This window comes from Magallana gigas, chromosome 1 (assembly GCF_963853765.1).
Source record: "Magallana gigas chromosome 1, xbMagGiga1.1, whole genome shotgun sequence".
Taxonomy (NCBI): Eukaryota; Metazoa; Mollusca; class Bivalvia; order Ostreida; family Ostreidae; genus Magallana; species Magallana gigas.
In genome coordinates this window covers 10,902,838-10,925,998 of record NC_088853.1, presented here as the reverse complement: position 1 = coordinate 10,925,998, position 23,161 = coordinate 10,902,838, and the positions used below count along the sequence as shown (strand labels likewise).

At 34.7% G+C, this 23,161-nt stretch overlaps 2 protein-coding genes across 8 annotated transcripts; both read right to left on the bottom strand.

Moving 5' to 3' along the window:
• Positions 1 to 3,570: 3,570 nt before the first annotated feature.
• Positions 3,571 to 15,759, bottom strand: LOC105339693 (uncharacterized). Of its 5 annotated transcripts, XR_010713318.1 has the most exons (6): positions 15,059 to 15,480; positions 12,821 to 13,156; positions 11,690 to 11,717; positions 6,113 to 6,277; positions 5,330 to 5,491; positions 3,571 to 5,067 (listed from the first exon to the last, which is right to left on the bottom strand). XR_010713318.1 is itself a non-coding variant. In XM_066082659.1 (5 exons), exons 1-5 carry the CDS (start codon positions 15,093 to 15,095, stop codon positions 4,982 to 4,984), a joined length of 780 nt encoding a protein of 259 aa, XP_065938731.1. In that variant the 5' UTR covers positions 15,096 to 15,480; the 3' UTR covers positions 3,571 to 4,981. The 5 variants fall into 5 exon arrangements, 3 of the variants coding, with proteins under 3 accessions (XP_065938731.1, XP_065938726.1, XP_065938723.1); XR_010713317.1 differs by lacking the exon at positions 11,690 to 11,717 and having other exon boundaries at positions 15,059 to 15,290; XM_066082659.1 differs by lacking the exon at positions 11,690 to 11,717 and having other exon boundaries at positions 6,113 to 6,271.
• A 1,937-nt stretch (positions 15,760 to 17,696) lies between these two features.
• Positions 17,697 to 20,672, bottom strand: LOC105339692 (cysteine dioxygenase type 1). Of its 3 annotated transcripts, XM_066082689.1 has the most exons (4): positions 20,404 to 20,670; positions 18,843 to 19,093; positions 18,492 to 18,678; positions 17,697 to 18,448 (listed from the first exon to the last, which is right to left on the bottom strand). In XM_066082689.1, coding segments are annotated over exons 1-4 (597 nt in total). In that variant the 5' UTR covers positions 20,562 to 20,670; the 3' UTR covers positions 17,697 to 18,447. The 3 variants fall into 3 exon arrangements, with proteins under 3 accessions (XP_065938761.1, XP_019927566.3, XP_011443656.3); XM_020072007.3 differs by having other exon boundaries at positions 17,697 to 18,672; positions 20,404 to 20,672; XM_011445354.3 differs by having other exon boundaries at positions 17,697 to 18,678.
• Positions 20,673 to 23,161: the final 2,489 nt, after the last annotated feature.

Sequence of the window (23,161 nt, the reverse complement as noted above, 5' to 3'; positions counted from 1 at the left end):
TTTTTGCATACACGTAATCTTTGACATTGTACCTTTATGAAATACTTTTTTTTTACCAGAATAAGAAAATCCTACGCAAGATATAAAGCTAAACATTTGGTAGGGGTACACTGTTATGTTCCAATTCCCTATATTTTCGTTCTCCCCCCCCCCTCCCCTGCTACTTTAAACAAAGAACCTCGTTTTAGAAGTATGGAATACGAGTCTTGGTAAAATGGGTATGCAAACCCGGGCTGTGGCAAAATAAAAGCCGGGGCAAATCGGCAATCGATAATTCCAAATACGCATTATTTTGCAGCAATATTTACAGCGAATACAAATATACTGGTCCATCAAGTATCCTGAAATTTTAATGAGATTGGCAGATCAACAACTGCCAATCTTTTGTTTTGCCCAGGCCAAGTCTTGCCTACCCATTTTACCGGATGCCGAACCCGAAGCTTTTAAACTGATTGAAACACGCCTTTCCTTTATTATTATTTTCGTAATAACTCAGATTTGAAACAGAATTAGCCCTTAATTTTTGCAATTCATATTTTCCTTCCCATAAGGATAATTTATGCTAAACTACGTTGAATTGGACTCAGTAGTTCTTGAGAAGAAGATTTTTAAAAATGCACCCCCTATTTCTACAGTTTCAAGGTTTTCTCCGCTTTGAATACAGATCGGACTTTTGTTTCTGCAATTTATGTTTGCCCTCCCATAAGGATGCTTTGCGCTAAATTTGGTTGAAATTAGATAAGCGGTTTTAGAGAAGAAGTTCAAAATGTAAAAAGTTGACAGACGGACAGACGGACGGCGGACAAAATGTGATCAGAATAGCTCACTTGAGCTTTCAGCTCAGGTGAGCTAAAAAATTCACAGTTTTAAATATTCGACGGTGTAGTATGCAGAAAATGCGAAAGCAGACTATTTTTTGGTAGTGATTATCATTTTGACTTTGAACCGGATATATTAGTCCGCTAACTTGCCCTTGTCTGTGTTCTGTATCTACTGCACTGATTGATATCGTGGATGATGTATGCATGTACAACTATATCATATTCGTTATGTGTAGTTAAAAGATGTACAACATTGAGATAATATATCATACACTGATACACATTATTAACTTTGAGTCTATTTATTAATGACTGAAATACCGTTATATAAGAAAATGTCAGACCGTTACGACTGCGTATCAATACCTACACTGTAGCTCATAACTGTGTATCTGTTTTACTTCTTTCAAAGTGATTTCAATCATAGAGTTGTAGAAAACCTAAGGTCCCAGAGGTATATCTTTTAATATATTATAACAGATTTGAATCTTTAGATAAATAATTTAATAATTTATCTGTTTTAAATAAAAAAAAATTAAAAAATCATTCTTACCGTGTCCAAGATTCATCGTTCTTTAAATCTCCCCACAGAGAAATACCTGCTCGAGGATCGGATGGTTGATTTGAATGTCATTTAACTTGCATACAGGTAAACAAGCTAAGAACTATGTAGTTTCAAAGGCACGTGGCACATACACCTTATTCGTAATGTGTTTGTCGAATTATTGAGACATTTAATACAGCAGAGAGTTTCGAGAGAAAGGATATAGTCCTTTATCAGCATGTAAACATAGTAAAATCCTGTTGTACCGGCCATGTACGCCACAGTTTTTAATATGAATGACTTTAGAATTGTTTGCCCACTGTATACTTACTAAACGATATAATGATAATGGCATTTGCCAATCAAAAGAAAAGAAACATTTCATTGGACGATAAATTTTATCTTTTGCTGTTCTAGTACAAAAAAATTAAATTACGCAATTCCAATGATCTTTCAGTTTATGTCTACTAGGCACATCTGTTGATATAGTTAGAGCCTGAATATCACCCATTACACTAACAGAATTTACCCATAGTTGATACCCAAGGAAATCTTACCAACCTTGGAATGTTTGGCTAAACTAAAAACTTTACTAAAATTAAAAAACAAACTATGAAAACGAATCACATTAACTTTCTTGAATATCTCGTACGAAATGTTACGCAATCTGTGTGCGATATAGGTATCTTTTTATGTAAAATTAAATGATTTTTGGGAAATAATTCATGTATAATTCACCAAACATTATATAAGAAATGTATCTATTGTGTATGAATAAAAACCGTTTGCAAGCAAGACTTGGTTGTTTTTTTTACAAATGTGTAGGCCTACTTTCGTTCGGCCTACTATATTTCATTGTTGCACAAAGAAAAGAAAGAATGTGGGAAAACTCTACGATGGCTGGCTAATTGATCATTCAATACACCTGCTCACTCATGTGTACATGCACTTAAAGACGTCAGCATGAAATCCTTAAAGGTAATATCTCTAGAGTTAAACTGTTAAATGACCCGATGAATCGCCTTGGTTTTTTTTTTATCTGATCTCTGTATTTTAACATGTCTTCACAATCTTGATTGTAACATCGATCGACGTAAACAAAAACCAATACCCCCGCCCCCCTCACAGTGATATGTTCACGGCGCTATAAGGTTGTGATCAATGGATATATACGCAAGCTTTAGATTTACTCTTCTAAATTAGATATACAGTCATTAAGAGCGTAAAAGTAATTATAAAACACTGATGCTAATAGGTTGGGACCAATGGGATTACAAGCACTTTAAATTAGATATACAGTCATCGAAAGTGCAATAATAATTATGAAACATACAAAGTAACCGAACTATGGTTTATTTGCATTTAAAAAGAAAACAAGGGCACCGCAAAGCGGAGCATCCCCTCGCGACATGACTTGTTGTAGAGGGAAATTCATTATTTAGAATTATTTTTAGGAAAATACATGTAAATTTCTCAGATTAAAATACATATGACACCAGTATTTCTAAAAACCACTTTGAGTTCATAATATATAATTTATCCTAATCCCAAAGCTTTGTGCTGTATAAATTGGGGGGGGGGGTACATTTACGTGGTTGCTCAGTTTTCCTATTCCTAGCAGAAACTCAACACATGTACACATATGCTTTAAAGTTAAATAATTTAGATTCATTAAGTGACAAGCATACATAAACGATCCGTATATATTATGAAACGTAGCTGAAGATCTAGCGACCTTAGCTGCGTTTTACAAAAAGAACTTTCGACTGAATTAATAAATGCTAGTTAATCACAAACTAATCAATAGTTTATTCTTATGGCTAGAAAACATGATTATAAGAATTGAAATATTTGTAAACAAATGGTTTTATGACAATTCTGTTCATTACAGATCATTTTATGAGACTGTAAATATTTACGACTTTGTCGTAAGTACTTTTGTAAAATGCAGCCCTGTAGTCTGCTCTGCTCTTTGCGTGATAAATGTATTATGACACTACATTTATTTACACGGATTCACATTCAGATATATCAGATAAATTTAGGTTAACATTTTAAACAACTCATTATCCAATTACAGGCAAACAGTTTATTGATAATAATTTGGGCAGTAGTTTATTCTGTTTTGTTGTTTTACGTAGATATTTGACAACTCATTAATAGAATTGACAGAGATTTTGCAATTGTATAGAAAAAATGAATATCTTCAAGAAAAATAATTTTATTCTTATTGTGAGAAAAAAAGAGAACTACAGGTATGCATGTTTGATATTCGAGACTTCATTCTTTAAATGATGTATAAAGAGTCCAAAAGACACTATGCCACTTAAAACAAGATACCAAGAATCAATATCTAATTAAAATACATACAATAGATGAATGTTCTTGATTCCCGAGCACTCACTAATGTAATTCAGTCTGTCGATGGCACAAACTAAAAACAATCATATAAACACACCTAATATATTACAATTTCAGGTATTTTGTAGATATTCTGATGTATTTTGTTTTAATATTGTAGTTATGGTGATTCACATAAAATCATTATTAATGAAGGTGGATAGGGATAGTATGCATAACCTGAAAATAGCATGTTATGTTGTATGAATTAACTGTACTCCAGACTTGGTCATCCATGACTGCACACTTTTGAATATAATATATTTTGGTTTTAACAATATTTTATCATATTCAACAGTTTGTTTGGTTTTGTGGTTTTTTTAAGTTCGAGAGAAGACTGTTGCCATGACTGTTTTTCATGGCATAGTCTGCCCTACGATATCAATACAGCATTTTAAGACGATGTTTAATAAAAAAAAAATACACATACCTGAGAACGTAGTGCAATTGATATTGATGAAAGGGAAGTTATCCAAATAATTTTATTCACATATTTATTAATTTTTACTTGTAAAAATACACGGGAATTCTTTTACGAAGATTTATACTTGGGATGGGATGTTGAAACCAATCTTCATTTGAAATCATTCGGAATTCCTCGCACAATTTTTCAACATTATCATTCGAGTGTGTTGCAATACAAAACTCAAAAACATTATTAGCCGGGTATTGAAACCTGTTAAGTTAGAGGGGCCCCTTCAAAGAAGGAACCTTGGTAACTGTCGTACGTTTTTATGAGTATGTTTTTAACCGTGAGGTATTTACAAATACTGAGTCATTAATCATTAATAATGTGAATCGAGGATATCTTGGGAAAGAGTATCTATGAAATATGCACACTTTGGAATTGCCAATCACATTCCGACCACAGCAAACAGCTCATGATAAGACATGTATGAAGGCAAGGTACACCTCGTGTATGTTAGGTTACTAAGGCGGATCAAGAATAAAAAGTAACCTTTTACATAAACACTTAAAAAATGTAAATATCGGACTCTTTGAATAAGAATTGTTATATATATGTGGAATGTCTAACGTTGCAGTCACTAGCAGGCAGAAAATCATAATGATAAACTAAAAAAATTTAAAACATGGTCGAATTTGAAGTCCAACATTAGATGTTGAATACATGTATTGTTTCGATGACGTAAATACCCAAATAACGCGAATGATATAGGCAAAAAGGTTATAAATACTGATAAGTCATCACACTTTTTCATCTTGAGCAAGATGCGATTAATATGGCAGGAGCAACAGGGAACATAGCAAACAGCATCGATCGTGTGTTGCCAAAGCCAATACCTGTAAAATAGGAAAATTATTATAATCTTTTTGTTTGGAATTCCTTCCAGATTATTCAGATGCATGAATTCGTACTACCTACCTAAGAAAACATTTTTTTATATAAGACAAGCATTATCTATTTTAAAGAAATACAAAAATATCACAAAGGCGTTTGAAAGTCAACATTATCAAATTACAGTACATTTATTATTACAGGTACTTTCGACGATTCGGAAAATCGTTGATTTTGTAGTTTATTACTCTAAAAAAATTAACCTACTTTTGGCTGCAGTTCCTGTTGCGTAAGTTGTGTTTCTTGTTAAATGTGTTGTTTCTGTTTGATTACTTATGCTGTCGATGTTGTACACTGCACCGCCCAAGTAACACTGGTATACATTACCGGGTGTGTATGGTACCACACATCGTAAACCGTTTCGTAGAGCTAAACAAAATGATTACAATTTGCAACTGCTAAAAAATTATAACAGGCATTTGAAAATTGTATTGGACATATATCGATATTAATTCGGATTTAAGTACATTATATTTCTTAAAGTTTAAGCGGTTTAAAATGTTCGAATTTTACAATATTTAACCCAAAAATACGTTTTTAAACATTTCTGGATAAACAAAAATCTTTAAATCTACAGCGGGATTCGACCTCATGGTAAACAGATCCCTCTAACCTACTGTGCTACGATGTTGGGTACATGTAACAAGTTTGGAATAGAAACTATTTATAAAATTACACTTGATTTTAGTGTTTATTTCCATAAATATTCGGTCACAACAAGGATGTGTCCCATACTACCTTTAAAATACAAAATTTATTTTGTGAAAAATGTACTTTAATTGTACAAACGCTGGCTGGAGCGCGAGTTTTTTTTTTTAACAAAATAAGTCTTTACTGAATTATAGCTAATGTACAATATACATTTAGACAAATATACAATTCCTTTATTGAAATTATCACTCTTTTCTTACAATTGTTTTTTTAAAAATTAATAAACTTAGAAGATAATTATTTCTGATGTTGACAAAATGACTTATATATCTATCTTACTAAGACAATCAGGTGTGTGATAGTTTTTTGAGCCGGTTCCATATTCGTTCCCTTCCTTTTGTTGGATACTTAATGGAGTTCTTGAATAGTTGAATGACGAATGCTGGCAATCAACGATAATGGATGATTCGTTGAGAAGAGTCGCATTTACTGCGAATCCTGAAACTATAAAATAGTTTGTTAGCGGCTTCAAGTATATTAAATAAGACAAAACATACGATTTAAAATAAGTTTTCCTGTTGTTTTTTTCTTTCCTATAATGACAATTTCGAAGCATATTTATAACACACTGAAATACAACAAGAAGCCAACAAGTCTTAACGGTCACTCGATTACCATAGCCCATACACAGACATGTTGAGGATTCCTATTTATGCATTTTTAAAGTTGCATTCAATATTGCAATAAACACCCCTTCCTACTTTAAATTTTGCAACAAGGACTATTAACCAACAATCTTGGTGAATAACTTTAAGATAATAGAGTACATGGCCAAATACTGAAAATTTCGCATATTTGTTAACTTTATTACCTGGATGTAGCTTTTGCGTGTATGCGTTTTCAGAGATAAACTAAAAACTAATAGTATACATGTGTTATTTAAATCAACCCAATGCTCCATCCTCATGGGCCAGACAGAATCTCGCCCCTATATCATTAAAACGAAAAAAGTGTTATTTGCTTTCTTTCTCACTTCTCATGTTTCACCCGTTCTGTATTATTCCTTTTATACAAAACATCACTTGGCATTTGTACACGTACCGCTTATCAGTATTTTTGGCAAACCAAATATTACTTTTCTCCTAACAAGGCCATTTCTTCGTTTAAAATCTTGCAAAAGTTTGGGTTCTTTTATTTTATATAATAAAACACTTGTGTAACTTTTTAATCATTTTTTGACTCAAGTCCTGTTACCATAGAACAAGTAATCAAAGTGGCGTAAAATTTATTGACAAAAAATACATCAAACGCATATACACGTAAAACATGATTAAAGAATATGAGAAAAATAATAGTTACAAAAACCCCATACACACTATTACAAAAATTACCAAACATACAAAAAGGCAGTGCAGCCACAAAGTAATGCTACTTTAAATAGAAAAAAAAATGGGTTGGGTGGGTGGGAGAAAAAAGAGCTGCTCTCCGAACAGCTTGCATATACTTAACTGCAAAAATTGCGCATGGCATTGCGTAAAGAGCGATAACTCCCGCAAACCTATGCATACAGGGACCATGTCGAAATTTATTTTATCATAATAAAAACCACTTTGACTCAAGTCCTGTTACCAATAGATCAAGTAATCAAAGTGGCGTAAAATTTATTGACAAAAAATACATCAAACGCATATACACGTAAAACATGATTAAAGAATATGAGAAAAATAATAGTTACAAAAACCCCCAATCCCAAAATTTGTGGGGAAGATAAGAAAACTGATTTGTAACATATCTTGAATTGGAAGGTTATAAGTAACAAAAATACTAGTCTATTTAGCATTTGGAAGTGATTTACCAAAGAGGACCATGGTATCTAGTAAATTTGAAAAGTGAGGGTCAATGTATCTTAGCACTGCATCACTCGACCAGTATCCAATCGATTGGATCTGATCCACCGGCACACCAATCCGACTTAACCAGGTGGCTCCACCACGTCGAAAAGAATGACCCTTGATGTTACTGTCATCAATTCCTGCTTGTACAAGTATGGAATGTAGCTTTCGGCGGAAAATGCTGTAGGTAAAAACGGCACCTTTTCCTGTGAGAAGAAGAGGCCCAAAAAGATCTGCTCCTCTTGTAAGATGAAGGTAAGCCTGAACGGCTGATGCCGGACACATTTCCCAAGTAACTTGAGGAAGGATAACATTAAGCTCCCTTTCTCGAAACTGAATTGTCTTTGTATGTCGTAAGCAAAGTAGGTAGCCCCATGAACAAGGCATCAACTCAACTCTTCTGACATGTTGTGATGTCTCAAAAGGTCCTGTAATTGCAATGGTGCCTGGACGAAGCAGACCATAAAAGGCTATCAAACACGCACACCAAAAGCCCAAGTCTTCAACTGATGAAAAGTCAATGAAAGATCTCATCCGGAGAAGATGTGATGGTGTTATCGAATCGACAGTAAATTGGGCGCTACCCAATTCTAGCTTAATACCCATGAGCAAATATTTCAACTGGTAATCCTCTGGAATAAGGTCTGGAAGATTACAAAGTTTGTGCATGTGTGGTATAATATTCAAGTATTGCTGACTTGAACAAAATTTGAAACACTTCACTTTGGCCAAGTAAGTCGCATATAACTGTAATGTTTTAGAAGTTGCTGGTAGTGGGGGAACACTGATATGGTCACAAAAATCCAGGTAAGTCTTCATATGAGTGCGATAAGTGGAAGTTGTTGAGTTAGCCCATGCCTTTCTTTTCAAAGCAGATGCTTGGTCTTGTAGGGACTGTACAGTGAATCCACCTGGCAAAGATAAATGGTAATGACATATGAGACAACAATGTTGCAATATAAAAGTTATTGTGTTGCAGGGAAGGCACTAAGGAATACAGTTTTGTAAGTTGACCCAGCTCATGGAGACGGGAACATGCATCCCCAATGATGTTTTGTTTGCCTGGTAAGTATTTAGCACTGATAACACAATTATACAGGGCAGATGTCCAGAACAGAATGCGGCACATGAACTGTACAAGGGGAATCCTGGAAGTTCCTTTGTTAATCCACGACACGGCAGAAGAATTATCACTATGTATGATCACTTTACTATTCACAAAGTATTTACCCCACCTACACACAGACAAGAAAATAGCGATAAATTCTTTAACATTAATATGGGCCATGGCACAAGCTGGTAGATCTAATGGCCAATTAATGTAGAAGTAGTCTCCATTGTAGTATCCTCCACCTCCCTCAGAAGAAGCATCCGTCTGGAGTGAGGTGATGGGGCGTGGATCCTGTATACGACACGTGCCATTGAATATCGATATAAATGATATCTACCACTGAAGATCTGCAAAGAAATCCTCAGTGAGCAACACTTTATGATGTCTCTCAGTCACAGCATTCTTCAAGTCCAAAACTCGACGGAGAAAGGTACGACCACCACAGATCACTTGAGAGGCCCAATTGAGCTTTCCAATAAGTGTTTCTAACTGTCTAACACTAGCTCGCTCTCTCCGAGAAAAAGTCCCAGTAAATTGTTGAAATCTTGTAGCTTTGATGATGGCAAGGATAGAGTCATTGTCACTGAATCTACTACCACCCCCAGGAATACCAGCTGCTGGGAAGGACCTTCAACCTTGGACCAGTTTATAGCAAAACCTAGCTCTCTAAGTAGCCTAAGAAGGGTATACAATGCTCTTGAACAGTCATAAAAGTTTTTACCAAAAATCAAAAAATCATCAAGATAAGCAATTGCAGTATAACCATACTCTTTCTTTAAAATTCTACAGACTGCACTACTAAGCCGTTGAAAAATTTGAGGGCTTTTAGCAGCGCCAAAGGGAAGCTTAGTGTCATACAAATATGTTGGCGATGTAGCATTTACAAACTGCCATTTTAACCCAGTAGCCCAATAGTTAGAAGGGTGAATGGGGACTGATCTGTAAGCAGACTGTAGATCTATCTTTGCAAGATAACAACCTTCAGTAATGAGCTTACTAACAACACGTAAATCCATGTATGAACATGAAGTATCCGACTGTACATAATCATTAATAGACATATGCAACGGGTGACTAGCATCATGGATAAGCCTAACCTTAGAATGTGATTTAGGGATAGCTCCTAAGGCACTAACAATAGTAGGTTTGACACAAGTAGCCACATAATTTCCATTTGACAATTCATACAGCATCTGTTTCTCAACTTGTTGTGCATATTGAAAACATGACTGATAATTATCGACTTCACATGGGACAAGTCGCTGCTCAGCTCCCTCATCAATAATTCTAAAGCCCTCTTTTATCCCCTCACATAGAAAGTCATCTTGTAAATAAAATTCCCAAACAGAATACTTTAGCCCTGAGGAGGAGTCAGAGCAGTAACCTGTCCCATTCCCTAGTTTTTTGGGTGAGACAGAGCATTATGAGTTTGTGAATAACAAACAAAACAACAATGTTGCAATTTACAGTTGGTAAAGTCACATGTTTCCATATTAAATTTCCTGCAAATCTCTTTGCCGTCAGGTGTGAATGGACCACGTCGACTTCCTTTCTGCTTGGAGGTACCCTCCTTCTTAGCGTTTGTTCCCAATGATCCTTGCAGGGTCTGCATGGTAAGGCTGTTGGGTTTAGAGATCAGTTGAAAATCCTGAAGGTGAGGACGAGATACACCCCATCGAAACTTTTCCTTGAATTGCAATTCTCTGTACTCACGGTCAAAGAGAAGGACACTACCTTTGACATACTTGTTGAATAAGCGATTAATGTACTTGGTATACTCCAGGTAGTCGCGCACTCCCTGGTCATCCAGTTCCTGATTAATGATCATTTCCTGCATAATGGCAGCATTACCTTAGCCCCACTGTTCAATGGACAGTTTATAATAGTCACAATCAAGCTTTTTGTTAATCTTCACTCCAGTGTTGGTAAGTGTGAGAAGATCATCCTTCTCTTGTTGCATAATGGGGTCAAGCCAAACGTAGTTATGAACGAGTCTTACTTTCCCTTTATTACTGGATGGGCATTGTGTAAATGCAGTAGAAACATGAGAGGGGAACAAGTTCATAAGATTACTGAGGTCAACTGTACCTTGCGGGGGTTGTACATTCGGTGTAGGCTCAACTCCAGAAGCAGTCGCATGATTCTTAAGTGCGCGAGTTGAACTTGGGCTTTGGCCAGGGCTGTCTTTCTCTTGCATTGCCGCTATAGTCTGTTTGCAAGCATCAATATTCTGAAGGAGTTGCATCTTTCGTTTATGTAGTTCTAAGGTCTGAAGCTCCTTCTCTAAAACGAGTATTTCACTAGATATATTTGGGGCTCTTAGGACTGCATGTATCCGCGGCGTGGTGGCCCGAACTTCCTCTGTTGATACCGTTGTTGCCAAGCCGCCGGAAGCCTCTAATTCTGCATGGCTGTCGCCTGACGAGTCGTCACACGATCTTATAAATTCAAGAACAGCCCGGTCTCTGGAACGAAGATCGTATGGGTGACCCTCCTGCATGGAGAGAAAAAAGAGCTGCTCGCCGAACAGCTTGCATATATATGGCGCCAAAACTTAACTGCAAAAATTGCGCATTGCATTGCGCAAAGAGCGATAACTCCCGCAAACCTGTGCATACAGGGACCAATGTCAAAATTTATTTTATCATAATAAAAACCACTTTTCTTAATTTCATTATTTACAATGAATAAATATTAAATGAACAAGCTCCATAAACTGCCCCCTCCCCCCTTTCGAACTCTTGGCAAAAGCCTCTACAATATATTTAACGTCTTCTCAGGGTTACATGAAATGTACAATTCTGATATATATAGGACCTTCTGGTCTACATAATTATGAATTCAGTTTTTTAAACAGATTTGTGCGAGTAGAATAGAAGATTTTCAAACAATATATGCATTAACACAACTGACCATTTTGGCTCCGCTCTAGAGTCAAAACCTACGAAGAAATGGAATTTAAAACAGAGTCTCAAGTAAAAGAAACAAACGATAACGACAGGCACTTTAAACTCATCAACATTTCAGAAAAAAAGGCAATTGTTCACGAAGCAGTCCATTGCAATGCAGTATCGATAACACAATACTGATAATTTTCACATGTTTTTATCCATTTTATTTTTATAAAACAAAAAATTGTTACAAAGATTTCATATTACATAAAAAACTAATAAGCTAATTCAATTAATAAAAAATCATGGTTTGTTTTGTCATTCCCGAAGTAAAATTTACAATTTTGGTAGAAGGATTTCTGGTCTACATAATAGAAGATTTTCAAACCTCATATGCATAAACACTACTTACTATTTCGGCCCCGCTCTAGAGTCAAAACCCGTACTCCGTAAGTGAAATTTACAATTTTGGTAGAAGGATGTCTGGTCTACATAATCATGAATCAGATTTGTTGGAGACGATAAGACAATTTTACGAAAATGGTTTTATTTTCCCCTCCCCTAGGACCCCTATTGGTCGAGAATCAGAGAAGCAAAAGTTTATGGTCCCCCTTACCTTAATTTAAAAAGAATTTTGCACGTAGTTTGTTTAAAAGAAGATGTTCAATTGTTATCGCACGACGCTGATCGAAAGCAAATTGCAATAGGTTATGTGCATAGGCGTCGGAACCGGGGGGCTGGGGGGGGGGGGGGGGGGGGGGGGGGGGCGGTGGGCTTAGCCCCCTTTTTTTGCAAAGTTAGAATTAACCATTAGGCACATAACATCATAGGGGGTTTAGACCCCCCCCCACTTTTGTCATTGTTCCTAAATTTACCTTTAAAGATTGAGAAGTTGGAGTAATAGGCATACGAGCACCCCCCCCCCCCCCTGATTAGGAATTTCATGATTTGGGGTAAAAAAAAAATGGGTAGGAAAATTTATTTTCGGAAGTATAGGTAACCCTCCCCCCCCCTCCCCCCGTCTAGCCTCCCACTTTCAATTTGCTTCTCACGCCAGTGATGTAAGTGTGTAAGTGTGTTTTGTATAGTAAATAAACATTTGAAATGTCTGTTCAAACATATATTAAGCTTTATTAAGGTTTCTGAAACTTACGACATGGTTTGAGAAGAATTTGTATTGCTTGCGACGAGTCATTGCAGGAAATACTGATGTTATATTGTTGACCACCGTGGACGGTCTCGTTGTATATAAAGTCAATCTCAAATATGTCTGTTGATACATTGTATTTTCCTGTCACATTCTCAACGCCACAATTCAACGAACCATGGAGGGGGTGCTGGCATTGCAAAATGAGGTTCCCATCAGTGGAATGAAGTGCACTTGCAGTGAAATTGGAGCCACATTCAACAGGTAGTTCTAACTTGACGTGTTCATTATGACAGAATCCCTGGTCAATTATGTCTTTGTTGATTATGGAGATTGCTGTCACTGGAAAGGGAAACAATGCATTAAGGTTAATCTCAAAGCAATAAAACATATTATAATACTTCAATGTGATTATTCTATATCACGTGTCACCTGATTGGTCTAGAGAGTCACGTGTTCGAGCGACAAAACGTCGTGTCTTACTTCATTTGATTCGAATTTATAAAAGAAAAGAGAAACAATAACAAAAATAAACAATCACGACGTTATTGCTTTCGCACAAGTCGAAAAATTATTAGAAATCGACGTATTTTGCATTATCACATGTTGCTCGGTATCATAAAACTATTATTGCATGAATGTTTGAGAATTATGAAGATTTATTCCACCAAGAAAAATCATATTTCCCAAGGGCGAATGTATAAAATCATATACTGTTAGAATATTAGAATTTGTCCAATGATTTTGTTTTCGCTAAGAATGTTTATAATACCAAAAAATATTTACTTGAAATTCAGTTTAAAATACCGCCTTTGTCCTCACATCACAACGCTTTTAATTTTTCACAATAATGTTTGTATCATTTGTTTACAACTTGTTAAAATATTACAAGTTACTTCATTATTCAATGCCTATCATTTCACCGCATGGATCTTACTGTTCATCATAGATTCTGTATTTAACTTTGTGTTTAGACTGCGTGTTAACAACTTACTGTATGCCTTATATCGGCAGACTTTATATTGATCTTTTTAATCATACTATATTGCTCCTCTCATCATGACACTGTATTTCATTTTCAAAAACTTTTATTCCACAAATTTTTTATATTCGTTTCAGTATTCATTCCATTTGTGTACATTAATGTATCGAATTTACACAGGAATATCAAAAAGCCGTTTAGAAGAAAGAAAATACAAATATATATTATCTAAATTTTAGTTTAGTTTAGTTTATTGTTTTCTCATCTATGACTTCATTTATCATTCTGTTAAAGTATCCCACTCCTCAATGTTCTTGTATCAAGCATTTCTTGAGAAGTATATCATTGGCATCTGCGGACAAAACATACTTAAAAAATTCAAAGAAAATGGGAGGTCAGTGTTCATCCCTCTGAGTTATGGTTAATTTATTTGACCTTTTAGCACCTAAAATGTAATTTCAGTCCGATTAGTATTTGTTGTCAGTATTTTTGATTAAGCAAAGCTATTTCTTCAAATATTGCTTTTATATATGCACAATGGTCACAATAAATAGAAGGATTACGAAAAGAATTGTACAAAGCTTCAAAATTTTTGTGGCCTTTTTGAACTTACAATAGACACTTTCTATAACAGTTACAATTTTATATGAATTAGTTACAATTTGATATGAATTAAAAACATTTTGAATATCCAAAACTTTATAAGATTAATCCAATTTGCCTGGATATGTATTCAGTATAATTTTGACATAATAAAACATTGGGGTCATTGATGAAATTTTAGATATATGGCTTCAGAGTTAAAACTCTTGCAAAATTTGGTTTAAATAATTCATACATTTTCTATCTATTTGCATTATTTTATGTTAAACGTCTATCATTCAATAATAAAAAGAAAAGTATATTGAAAGTTCTTTGAAAAGCTTTTTTTCTGTCATTTTCGTCTAAAAACCCTTCCGCACGAAAATAAATTCCCTAAAAAACGTGTTTGCTTTTTGAATTCAAATGGATTCTCTTTATGAATGTTGTGTAAATATGAAATACTGATCTTTCTTTGGTGAACAAATAAATAAAATAATATTCATTTAAAATATAATGATCATCTGCACAATGAAATCAAAACATGAGTAGTGAGATACCCTTATTAAATTTTTTGGATGTGTGGGTTTTAAAATTAAAATCATTCTAGTAAGATTAACCCGGAAGCTTAAATATTTCCAGCCTAAAATCAATAGCAATACACGAAAGGAGATAAACTTTACCGTGTGTGAACAGAAAACAACCTAGGAATTTCTTCATCTGTTTTCTAGCAGTGTAAAACCTCCACTACAAAATCCTAAAAACGATGCCATTTCGCATTCCTTTTAGATTAAAACACTAATAAAACACATAACTTCCGGTTTTCAAAGTAATTGAACTGCAGCTAACAGGTTAACCGCCTATGCTGTTTACTGATTGCCATTCTTATTTCTATTGGTTAAAACCAGTGAATACATATGTCAATATATTTGCCTATTGATTAAAGTAAGTTCTGTGATGTGTTACGAGATAAGTACCAAGGTTTCAACAAAACTAAATTTTTAACAAGTCTAAGGTAGATATAAACGCCAGAGGTTTACATTCCACAAAGTTTTAAAGATCTTTGCACTGATTGAACGATAATATGTCTTGATTAGACAGCATAAGTCAGTATTTGTTCACAGAAGAACTTATTCTGGTTCAAATGCTTAGTAGATAATGTACAATTTTTATACCCCCGCAAACGAAGTTTGGGGGGGGGGGGGGTATATAGGAATCACCTTGTCCGTCTGTCCGTCCGTCTGTCCGTCTGTCTGTGCAATCGTGTCCGGTCCATATCTTTCTTATGGAGAGGCATTGGAAGTTCTTACTTCACACAAAGATTGCTTATGACCTAAGGGTGTGTCATGACCTTGACCCAAGGTCATTCGGGCAAGGTCAAGGTCACTGGCAGAAAAAGTGCAAAATTCGTGTCCGGTCCATATCTTTCTTATTGAGAGTTATTGGAAGTTCTTACTTCACAAAAAGATTGCTTATGACCTAAGGGTGTGACCTTGACCCAAGGTCAATTGGGAAAGGTCAATGTCACTGGCAGAAAAAGTGCAAAATTCGTGTCCAGTCCATATCTTTCTTATGGAGAATTTTTAAAATTTCTTACTTCACACAAAGATTGATTATGACCTAATAGTGTGTCGTGACCTTGACCAAAGGTCATTTGGGCAAGGTCACTGGCAGAAAAAGTGCAAAATTCGTGTCCGGTCCATATCTTTCTTATGGTGAATTATTAGAAGTTCTTACTTCAAACTAAGATAGATTATGACCTAAGGATGTGTCATGACCTTGACCTAAGGTCAATCGGGCAAGGTCAAGGTCACTGGCAGAAAAAGTGCAAAATTCGTGTCCAGTCCATATCTTTCTTATGGAGAATTTTTAAAATTTCTTTCTTCACACAAAGATTGATTATGACCTAATAGTGTGTCATGACCTTGACCAAAGGTCATTTGAGCAAGGTCAAGGTCACTGGCAGAAAAAGTGCAAAATTCGTGTCCGGTCCATATCTTTCTTATGGTGAATTATTGGAAGTTCTTACTTCAAACAAAGATTGATTATGACCTAAGGATGTGTCATGACCTTGACCCAAGGTCAATCGGGCAAGGTCAAGGGCAGAAAAAGTGCAAATTTGTGTCCGGTCCATATATTTCTTATGGAGAACCATTGGAAGTTCCTAATTCACACAAAGATTGCTTATGACCCATGGGTGTGTCATGACCTTAATCCAAGGTCATTTGGGCAAGGTCAAGGTCGTTGGGAAAAATAGTATAAAATTCGTGTCCGGTCAATATCTTTCTTATGGAGAATTATTGGACGTTGTAACTTCACACAAATATTGCTTAGGACCTAAAGGTGTGTCATGACCTTGACCCAAGGTCAGGTTGGCAAGGTCAAGGTCACTGACAGAAAGGGTGAAAAATTCGTGTCCGGTCATTATATTTCTTATGGAGAAGCATTAAATGTTCTTACTTCGCACAAATATTGCTTATTACCAACAGTTTTAAATAAATAGAGCAGTTGTTATTTAAGGAAAATGGACGGTGAAATAGATTCATCCAATATTTTCTATTATTGGAAAAATACACGCATTATGATTTTTATCTTAGCGGGGGGTATCGATTGTTAGCTTGCTCACAGTACCTCTAGTTAATCTTTGCCTTTAAAAAACTAATTTAAATCGTCTATCTCAGATATATGAAAAGGTACGCAACGCTTCTAAAACGTTTGTATTAGCTTGCTTGAAACTCTCATTTCAAAAGCATAAAAAATAATAAAAAAAATATTTGGACGCATATAAATACTTGGTTATATCAAGATCTAGTAAATAAAAGGTGCCAACAGGTTTACAAAATTTATGATATACATTTTAATGATGCTTCATAATAATAGCTTTGTTTGATAGGTGTACCCGGGCTAAAATGTTTTGTAAACATCATGAAAAGCATGTTTTAAACTTTCATTTTCAATGACATACGGAGGATAGCCAGCCCTCTTATATTCTGAACTGGGCAAAATATATTATTAAAATGAATTGTTTGATATACAATATGCCTAAATTAAAGAGCATTAAGTTTTAATGAGGGTTTCAAATGTTAGTATCTGCGCAATGCCAACAATAGGGAATATTTTGTATTTTAGAGGCTTGTATAAATAGACTGCAAGAGACTGAATAAGTTATATTGATATCTATAGAAATAATTTTGAATGATTATTTGTCTTCAATCTAACTAAATCTGAAATAATTAAATAAATCATGTATATTTTTTTTCAAAAAAAGCGGGACAAATATAATATCTTTACACTATATGTTTCTTTATAAAAGTGTTAAACATATTTTTAAAAAACAAAATGTGTTTTAACTTTATTTCAGGATATTACAACGTGTTTTTGATGGTCATGAATACGTGAAAACCTTAAAACATAATGATTTTTGCAACTAAAATTTTCACAGAGTCTCAACAAAATCATCTCTTAAACTTATGTTCAAAACAAGAAACGTTCAAATACAAAAAGTTCAAATTTGAGATTTAACATCTGAAGAAAAAACCCCAACTATCATTCCATGGGTCTATCCTTTGCAAACAAGAAAAAGATTAATATTCCATGTATCACAGCAATGCTAAATGATTTGTGTAAAAACCATTGTATATAGTGATATTTATTCTACATTAATCATTTCTAAAAAGATAACATGCCAAAGTTGAAACCTTCAAGTGTTCATTTCTTTTACAATTTATTTGATTTACGACAATCAGAAAACATACTGAAAACATTGATAATACCTTATTTCAATTTATATATGTAATATGATTTAATGTTTTTGTCTGTTATAGTCAGTCGGATTTAGTGTCGTCTACTAGTATGTGGTTTTGTCGTTTTAGTGACTAGTGTTTAAATAGAACATAATTTTAACAAAAACTGCGTGCATACATCAAATTGTCATGTAATCCCTCTTCATGTTTTTGTTCACCACGCTTTCTCAGTATTACAATAAATATCATTTAGCATGGCGTACTCAAACAAAACATTGAGATTCCTAGCAGGTCCATAAATTTCTATACATCGTACATAGATAAAATGTTGTAGTAAAAAAAAATCTGCACATCATTTTTAATATAAAATGTTTAACTACAGCATGAGGTGCCACAACACCGACCACTGAAGTCCTGATCGAATCCCATGGGGACCTCCATCTCTTTACTCGTGTTGTCGTCATACTTATGACACGTGGTAAATGGCGGCGAGTAGAGATGTAGCGTCACGGCTTTGTCCACGTGACTTCTGTTTCCAACTCTGTGCACGCCATCTTTGTCTGAAGAAAAACGATATAATTTATAATTTTATAATCTATGAATTTATGAAAATATGATATACATGCTTAAAAGAAAAGGTATTTCTATCATAGGTGCTACATTATATTTTATGCTTTAAAGTAAATTTTTTATTACAGCATTTAAAAATTCGTGAAAGATGTACCTGTGATTAAAGCAACATTATCAATTGCATAGTCTCTATCGTCAATCTTTTCCATCTTGCATCCGCATGAACACTGACATGACGTCATATCCGGCTTCTTGTAAAGCTCCTCGTGGACCACGCCCTCTAGTGTTTTCATGAAGCAGTGTGAGTTTGGGTGGTTGTGTATGGGGCTCTCCTGTCCAACGTTCCAGCACAGAATCATCAGGTTGTAATGGCCGTTTCCTTTGTCCAGCAAAGTCCGTGTGTACCTAAAAGGCAACAAAGCAATTAGTTAAAAGATTGTAAGAAAATCCGACCCCCTCCAAATGTTCTTGAATTTAATGGATCGCTCTCTGGTATTCTGAACATCACTGAACGCAAAGTCGATTTTTTTAACCTATTTTCTTATAAAGTTAACAATAATTATTGCTCTGTCACACACAGAAAAGGGGAGAAGTGATAAATACAAAAAATTGAATTTACGCATTTTAGAAAATTAAACTTGGCTTTATATAAACATGTCGGCTACGTTTTTTTCGGTTATATATCTGTATATGTATCAATGTTCTTTTAAAGAATTATTTGGTATAAAAAAAAAAAATTTCATAAAACTAAACAATATAATTTAGGTGACACACAGGGTTTTATATACGACCTTGAAAAAAAATACAATCTCCTTATATTTCCACAAATTAAACTGCGTTGTATATCTAAACCCGAAATATAAGCAGCTTTAAAAACGCAGCGTTAAAGTTTCAGTGAAAAATTAGGTGTATACAGACGTCACGTATAATTAACATTTTTACAATTATTGACTCAAATATGATTGAAATTCTGTGTGAAATTCTTACTTAAAGCTGAACACCGCTCGTAAATAGGCACTGTCCGCCATTTCTCTTTAATCACTGCTGTCCCTACAACCCTTATATAAGGGACAGACCTTTAAACAGTTCAAAGTACTTTGCTGTAGAGGTCTCACCTATGTGGACACATCTTGTCTCGCCGTGTTACTCGGTCGCGAAGAAATTATCAAATTTTACGCACATTTTTGAAGCCAGGAGATTACTAACATCAAATAAATTGATCAATGCATTATTTACGAACAGAAAATGAACATAAGATAAAAAAAAAATGCATAAAATCTAAAGACCACGAAAGGAATACTACATGTCGGCCACGAGGTTCAGGTGTGCAATCGGGTGTAACGAAATCGAAGGGTTTATATACCAGGTATCTGTGTGACGGTGCCTATTTACGAGCGGTGTTCAGCTTTAACTGGATAAACAACGAATCAACCCAAGTAACAAGCATGTAAAACGCAGTTAGTGAATTTCGGCATTCAACTCATAGAAATTCCTCAATCATTTATTATCAAAGCATAAGGAGTCAATAATTTTTAAATATGATATTAATACTTTTTAGCATTCAAAATATGTTATAAGCCTCCACATTTCACTTTATACTACAACAGAGATTTTTAGCTGTCTACCAATTTCCTCACATTGATAAGTTTGTACCTTTTAAATCTATTCTAAAAGTATAGCATATCGGTTTGGCTTTGTATAAAGGATTCACTTACTTTACATCGCTCCACTTTTCCTTGTCCTTCCAGTCCCTGGGGTCACTTTTATAACGAGACATTAGATCTTTCACTAACTTTACATTCTCCTCAGTCAAACCATTGCCCAGCTCCTTCCTCAAATCTGACTGTAACGAATTCAAATCGTACCGCGACATTGTGTACAACAGTAAATACTTTGTTCAAGTTGTAATAGATTAAAGGAGGTTGTTTTATTCCTCTGTGTACTCACTTGATGTAGCAGTGACTGTTCTGTCAGAGTCGTATGTTTTTTTTATATATCGGCTTTTGTGAAACGACAGAAATTTTTCTTAGGTCAATGATATTTTTAGCGTTTTGTTTCTTTCTAGGAAAAGTCGCATCGGGCCCGTTAGCTATTTGAATTAGGTGGCCTTTAAACATATGTTATGCATATAATATGTTTTAATATAGAGACATTCAATGCTTATGGATATTTTCCGGTAAATAAGATGTGTTTTGTTAAATATTATTATTTTTATAACCTAGCAACTTGATTTCCTTGACATTTCACGGTTTTAGTATTTAGCCATGGGTTATACAGACAAAGTGCTTATATTTTAATTTTCATTAAAAATATTTTTCATCACAGTTCTTTTATTTTCTTTATTTTACAAGGACTTAAAAATATTTTAAGTATTTTACATTTAGACATTGCCGAGTAGAAATCCCATCAATATTGAAAAATAACAACAACGCGTGTTCATTAGGTACTTAACTCCACATCAATATTTCCTGTTTATATGTCAATGCGGTCAGTTTATTGCATTATTTAAATCAACATTCCGACTATCCTCACCTGTTTATCTAAATTTGAATAGCTTAAAACGCTAGTGCATTTTTGTCGGTTTAAATGCCCAATTTGTCTTTCAGTCTATATTTATCAGATCTTTATATTTAAAAGTCGCAAGCTTTAATCCCTACCATAAATGCTCGTTATTGTGATTAAAAATTCGATGCATTTATTTTTTGTTGATATAACATGTTTTTTAACGATTTTTCATTACCACATTTTTTTTAAAGAAGAATCACCAATTATTGGTGAATTTACAACACTGTTTTGATCCCCCCCCCTCCAACACACACACACAAATAGAAACACGTTATCATGATATCATTAAGGTTTATGGAAGTCAGCGGCGTGGCGCAAAGCCGTCGTTATTAATCACATGTAATCGGTATGCTATTGCTCCATTACTATATTATTTGTCGCTTGTTTATGTGAATGCCTTGGGGAACGTATATCCTACTTTCGTTTTCGTTTGCTGTCGCTATAAATAACACTTTCAGTAATGTTAGTTCACCGAAACTGAATGTACACATGAGTAATGATTTTGTAGTGTTAATAAGTGCATGTAAATGTTGTAGTGTAGGAAAAAAATAAGGACAAGTATAAACATTTACTACAGCAAAACTCGTCAAAGCGAATTTCGATGGGCCATAGAACAAGAGGCCCATGGGCCACATCGCTCACCTGAGGAACAATAGGTAGGTAAAATCAGCTCAATGGAGTCATAATACAAACTATCTGGACAATGTACAATAATACATGTAGATCCTGTATAAATAAAATCCATTTTCCCCTGGATATTCTTATGTTTATAATCATTAGTCCCTTTTCTAACAGGATGATTTTATAGTCATATCATATGTTGAGTATTGCAGTTCTCAAAAAGATCCCTAACAATAGTTTATATATGGGATATAAACGTACATCAAACTCTGAACCTTCTCGTGAGGCCAAAGAATTGTCCTGGGGCCAAAGTCTTAACAATGATAAAGAATCATCTGGCTGATTAGTTTCTGAGAAAATTTTTAAAGATTTACCCTATATATTCCTTTGTTAAACGTTGTCCCCCTCCCCAATTGTGGCCCCACCCTACCCCTGGGGATCATTATTTTCACAACTTTGAATCTACACTACCTGAGGATGCTTTCACACAAGTTTCAGCTTTCCTGGCTGATTAGTTTCTGAGAAGAAGATTTTTAAAGATTTACTCTGTTTATTCCTATGTAAAACATCGACCTCCCATTGTGGCCCAAACCTACCCCCAGGGGTCATGAATTTCACAAATTTGAATATACACTACCTGAGGATGCTTCCACACAAGTTTCAGTTTTCCTGGCTGGTTTCTGAGAAGAAGACTTTTAAATATTTACTCCATATAATTATATGTTAAACTTCGACCCCCCATTGTGGCCCTAACCTACCCCCAGGGGTTATTATTTTCACAACTTTGAATCTACACTACCTGAGGATGCTTCCACACAAGTTCCAGATTTGCCGGCGGATCAGTTTCTGAGAAGAAGATTTTTAAAGATTTACTCTGTTTATTCCTATGTAAATCTTTGATCCCCCATTGTGGCCCCACCCTAACCCCGGGGGTCATGATTTTCACAACTTTGAATCTACACTACCTGAGGATGCTTCCACACAAGTTTCAGCTTACCTGGCCGATTAGTTTCTGAGAAGAAGATTTTTATAGATTTACTCTATATATTCATTTGTTAAACTTCGACCCACCATTGTGGCCCCTCTCACAGGTGAGCTAAAAAGGTTAAGTTTACAATTCAATAAGTTGGTGTCTGGAAGAACAGACTTTGAAAATATTCGTAATAGATATTGACAATTTTTTTACTTTTTTAATCTTTAGCTTTTAAGATATGTGTACAAACATAGAATTTTGAGCAAATCTCTGTATCTTGCATATAATTCGAAGCTTAACACTCAAATATGGTT

Excerpts from the sequence above, each read along its gene's own strand:
- LOC105339693 (XM_066082651.1), bottom strand. The coding sequence starts at position 15,095 with ATGAAGAAATTCCTAGGTTGTTTTCTGTTCACACACG. Across the intron at positions 13,157-15,058 it reads TTGTTTTCTGTTCACACACG|TGACAGCAATCTCCATAATC; the intron begins GTAAAGTTTATC and ends TTCCCTTTCCAG. Across the intron at positions 8,577-12,820 it reads AATTCTTCTCAAACCATGTC|GTGGATTCACTGTACAGTCC; the intron begins GTAAGTTTCAGA and ends TATCTTTGCCAG.
- LOC105339692 (XM_011445354.3), bottom strand. The coding sequence starts at position 20,561 with ATGTCGCGGTACGATTTGAATTCGTTACAGTCAGATTTGAGGAAGGAG. Across the intron at positions 19,094-20,403 it reads GAAAAGTGGAGCGATGTAAA|GTACACACGGACTTTGCTGG; the intron begins GTAAGTGAATCC and ends GTTGCCTTTTAG. Across the intron at positions 18,679-18,842 it reads TAATGTTGCTTTAATCACAG|ACAAAGATGGCGTGCACAGA; the intron begins GTACATCTTTCA and ends GTTTTTCTTCAG.